The 3,714-nt window shown below is 37.2% G+C and overlaps 1 protein-coding gene across 1 annotated transcript; it reads right to left on the bottom strand.

The window, feature by feature from the left end:
• Positions 1-1,542: 1,542 nt before the first annotated feature.
• LOC123209637 (flavonoid 3',5'-hydroxylase 2-like) lies at positions 1,543-3,444 on the bottom strand. Its single transcript, XM_044627764.1, has 2 exons — positions 2,545-3,444; positions 1,543-2,172 (listed from the first exon to the last, which is right to left on the bottom strand). The coding sequence occupies exons 1-2, from the start codon at positions 3,442-3,444 to the stop codon at positions 1,543-1,545; spliced, it is 1,530 nt and encodes a 509-aa protein (XP_044483699.1).
• Between the last annotated feature and the right edge of the window lie 270 nt (positions 3,445-3,714).

Below are 3,714 nucleotides of genomic sequence, written 5' to 3'. Positions count from 1 at the left end.
CAATATACACAATTGATTAGTCAATTTTAACTACCATCATCATAGTCTATCTTACGTAATTCTCAAAATTACATACTTCAGTTTGTCATGATAAATCTCATCATCAGATTGGTGCTAGGAGGGTGCTCGCCAAAAATGCCAACTTATCTTAATCACTGACATACCATTCTTTTGATATCCTATTGAAGGCTAGAAGAAGCCAAAATTTGATAATCTTAGGTAGAACATCCTTTCTAGGACTTTTCGAAAAAAAGATGGCAAGGAAGACCTGAAAGTCATATCCCTAGAAACATGCTGATCCAAAATATAAATGGTCTACATCATAAAAATGCCACTACTCAATGCATTGATAACTCTCAAAGTGTAGAGTTTAACTTGTCAAGAGCATACAACTTACGTGGTAGTAATATTGCTTCTACTACCCATCTAATTTTTGGAGTGAAGAGGTTTATCAATGGCCTGAAAAATACAACTTACGGATCTACATGACATTCTCTATAAATATCTCTAGTTGTACAGTAGACTTGATAGATACATGTTAAAAAAGAAAAACATGATTAGACCATGAACAACCTGGAAAGCAATTAGAAAAGGATTTACTATGTGAAAGGATCTACATGATAATAATGTCATTGCTCTTCTTCCTATGGTTCTCTCTAAACCATGATTGCCAATAATTGATGTTGTTTGGCATGCAATATTGCCAATGTCATTGGTAGATAAATAAAATTTTCAAAATTAAAAAGTAGAAACTTAGAAAAAGAGGATACTTTGGGTGGGAATAAGTCCTTTGAGCTATTGCGAAATAAGACATTTGGCATTGTTATTCTCTATTAATATCTCTAGTTATGTAATAGGGTAGACAAATACATGAACAATATAGGTAAAACATAAAAAAACTATTTGTTTTTTAAATTCATGCATGGTCGCAAAAATGTAAGTTTTATAGCTTTTTAGGCCTGCCATGATTGTGTATATCTTTGGTATGATCATTCGCATGGTGAGAGGAGAGAGATTGCTGGAAGGAGAGGAAACATCAGAGGGGAGAAGTCGCTGGCAATAACATTGGAGATGACGCTAAAGTTTGAAATCTAAACCTTAAGGGAAAATGTTATTTTTTAAAACTTGTCTTAAGGGGAAATAATTAGTTTTTAGAGTTTATGGGAGAAAAGAAAATAAAATTTAAATTTATTTTTAATATTACATATGAAATAACAATTTTGTTTTTAAAACTAATAAAGTTAACTATCTAAGAGTAAATAAATAAAAATTTTAAAATTAATAGATGAAAATTTGGGAAAATAGGATATTTTGGGTGGGAATAAGTGCTTTGGCCTTAACAATATTATGAGATGATACCCCACCTCAATATCACCTCAATATTACATGACGGTAACACAAGAAAATATTCTTAGATTCTCTTTTGAGTTAGTTGACACTCTTATGTTAATATGAATTTTTTCTTATTATTTCAACACACTCTACGAAGAACAAGCATGATGGATCCTCAGCCCCCCACAAATGAAAGGCTAACGAGCTTGATTAAGATACGTAAGCATTTGGAGCAAGCCGCGGGTAAACTATTGCCGCAAGTGGCACAGCTTTTTGCAGAGCAAGACCGAAAGCCTCATCCATGTTTAACTCAACTCCATGTGGTAATTCCCAGTCAAAAGAATGAACCAAAGTTCCCAAAATGTACTCAACTAGAACTATTCCCATTCTAGTCCCAGCACAAATTCTCCTTCCTGCCCCAAACGGTATCAACTCAAAGTCATTTCCTCGCGGATCAATCTTTGCATACTTCTTACTCAAAAATCTCTCTGGTGTAAACTCTAAAGGATTCTCCCACCTTTCGGGGTCTCGCCCGATTGCCCAAATGTTCACACTGAGTCTGGTGTTTGCAGGAATGTAGTAACCATTTACAACGCAGGCTTCGGTTGAGATCCGAGGCAGATTGAGAGGTGTTGATGGGTGCTTCCGAAATGATTCTTTGCATATGGCTTGTAAGTATGGGAGCTTTGATATGTCTGATTCTTCTAGCCTCCGGTTCCTGCCAATCACTTGGTCCATCTCGTCTTGTGCCCGCTTCAGAATTCTAGGGCTCTTCAACATCTCCGCCATTGACCACTCGATAATGCTCGATGATGTGTCAGTGCCAGCAGTGAATAAGTTCTAGCAAATTAAATATAATTAAATTCATCATTAAATTGAAATTATAATTTACTGACAAATCCTTATAATTAAATTGACCCATGCATTGTACATCACACATATTTACAGTTACCTATTACCTTATATTCTGTAATAATTTCTGAAATGTAAATGTTCATATCATTATAGAATGTTGCTTTCCCATATTTTTTTTCGCTAATGTTAATATGTTTCTTTCCCATATTGCAAACTTCAGTTTACAGATTTCGATTCATGAACCTGATATTAAACTTTATATTTTTACCTTATTTTAGTATTTTGTAACAGCTGAGAAATCATCCCTAGAATGTCAGTAATTTAACAAAAAAGGTTAAATTATGAAGAGATTTTTACCAAGAGGAGAGCTTTAATATTGGTGATGCTGAGTCTCTTACCATCGGAGTTGTCCCGGTTAGCCATAATAATATCGAGAAAATCTGGTTTAGATTTACGCTCATGGCTGGTTGCGATATGCTCTTCCATCATTTTTGTTATTAAAATATCAAACTTTTTGTGTAATTTCTTCATTCCTCGTTCGATGCCTTGTAAATCCATCCAAGCAATTGACGGAATGAAATCACCAATGTTGAAAAATCCTGCAGAGGTCATCAGCTCCACCACCATGTCCTTGAACTCATTAGATTCTGAGCCTTTTGTCACGAAAACGCGACGGTTGAGGATTACTTGCCCGATCATGTTTGCCATTGCGTAATTTAACATTTCCGGCACCACCACAGGTTCCCGTCGCCGGCTAGAGTCACACATGGCTCGAAGCATGTGACCAAGCTCGATGTTGCGAACATTAGCCCAATCTTCAAGCGCCTTACCGCCGAGCATGTGCAAGTTGCTTAACTTCCGGAGCAACTTCCACCGTGGTCCATAGTCGGCGAAAACCATGTCTTGAGCGTTATAAGCCAAATGGGTGGCGCCGGCATTGGGAGGACGGTTAGAGAAATTGAGGTCTAGGGTTTTCAGAAAGGCGCGAGCGGCGTCTGGAGTCGACGCCACCACCATGTCACATGTTCCCATTTTGAGGTACATCACAGGTCCATATTTTTTTGCCATTTTGGCAAGGCTGACATGGGGCATGGTGCCTAGGAGAGGAAGAGCACCAATGAGTGGCCATCCTCTCGGACCCGGAGGAAGTGGGTGACGCGATGATTTTGTAAAGACAGAATGAATGAAAAAGCGGGTTATGAAAAAGAGAAGAACCGCGACGAGGCCCTCTCGAAGAAGAAATGTGTTTAGAAGCATGATTCAACGATTAATATAGTCACTACCACAAATGGTGGCTACTGTGAATGAGTGATTATAAATGAGAAGGCATAAGATATATATACATACACATTATACACATAAATTTATAAAGCGAAAGCCTTTACTTTGAAGCTGTACGAATTGTGTTAGGTATCCATCACGTGTAAATATTGAGGGAGGCAGTCTCCTACCAATCCAAAACAGTTGTAAAATGAGAAAACCTGAGCTAGATTCTGAACAAGATTTACAGTTGTCAATGGATTAATT

This window comes from Mangifera indica, chromosome 2, assembly GCF_011075055.1.
Source record: "Mangifera indica cultivar Alphonso chromosome 2, CATAS_Mindica_2.1, whole genome shotgun sequence".
Taxonomy (NCBI): Eukaryota; Viridiplantae; Streptophyta; class Magnoliopsida; order Sapindales; family Anacardiaceae; genus Mangifera; species Mangifera indica.
The sequence above is the reverse complement of the archived record's forward strand: the minus strand, read 5'-3'. Positions and strand labels throughout refer to the sequence as shown.

Excerpts from the sequence above, each read along its gene's own strand:
- LOC123209637 (XM_044627764.1), bottom strand. The coding sequence starts at position 3,444 with ATGCTTCTAAACACATTTCTTCTTCGAGAGGGCCTCGTCGCGGTTCTT. Across the intron at positions 2,173-2,544 it reads ATATTAAAGCTCTCCTCTTG|AACTTATTCACTGCTGGCAC; the intron begins GTAAAAATCTCT and ends TTAATTTGCTAG.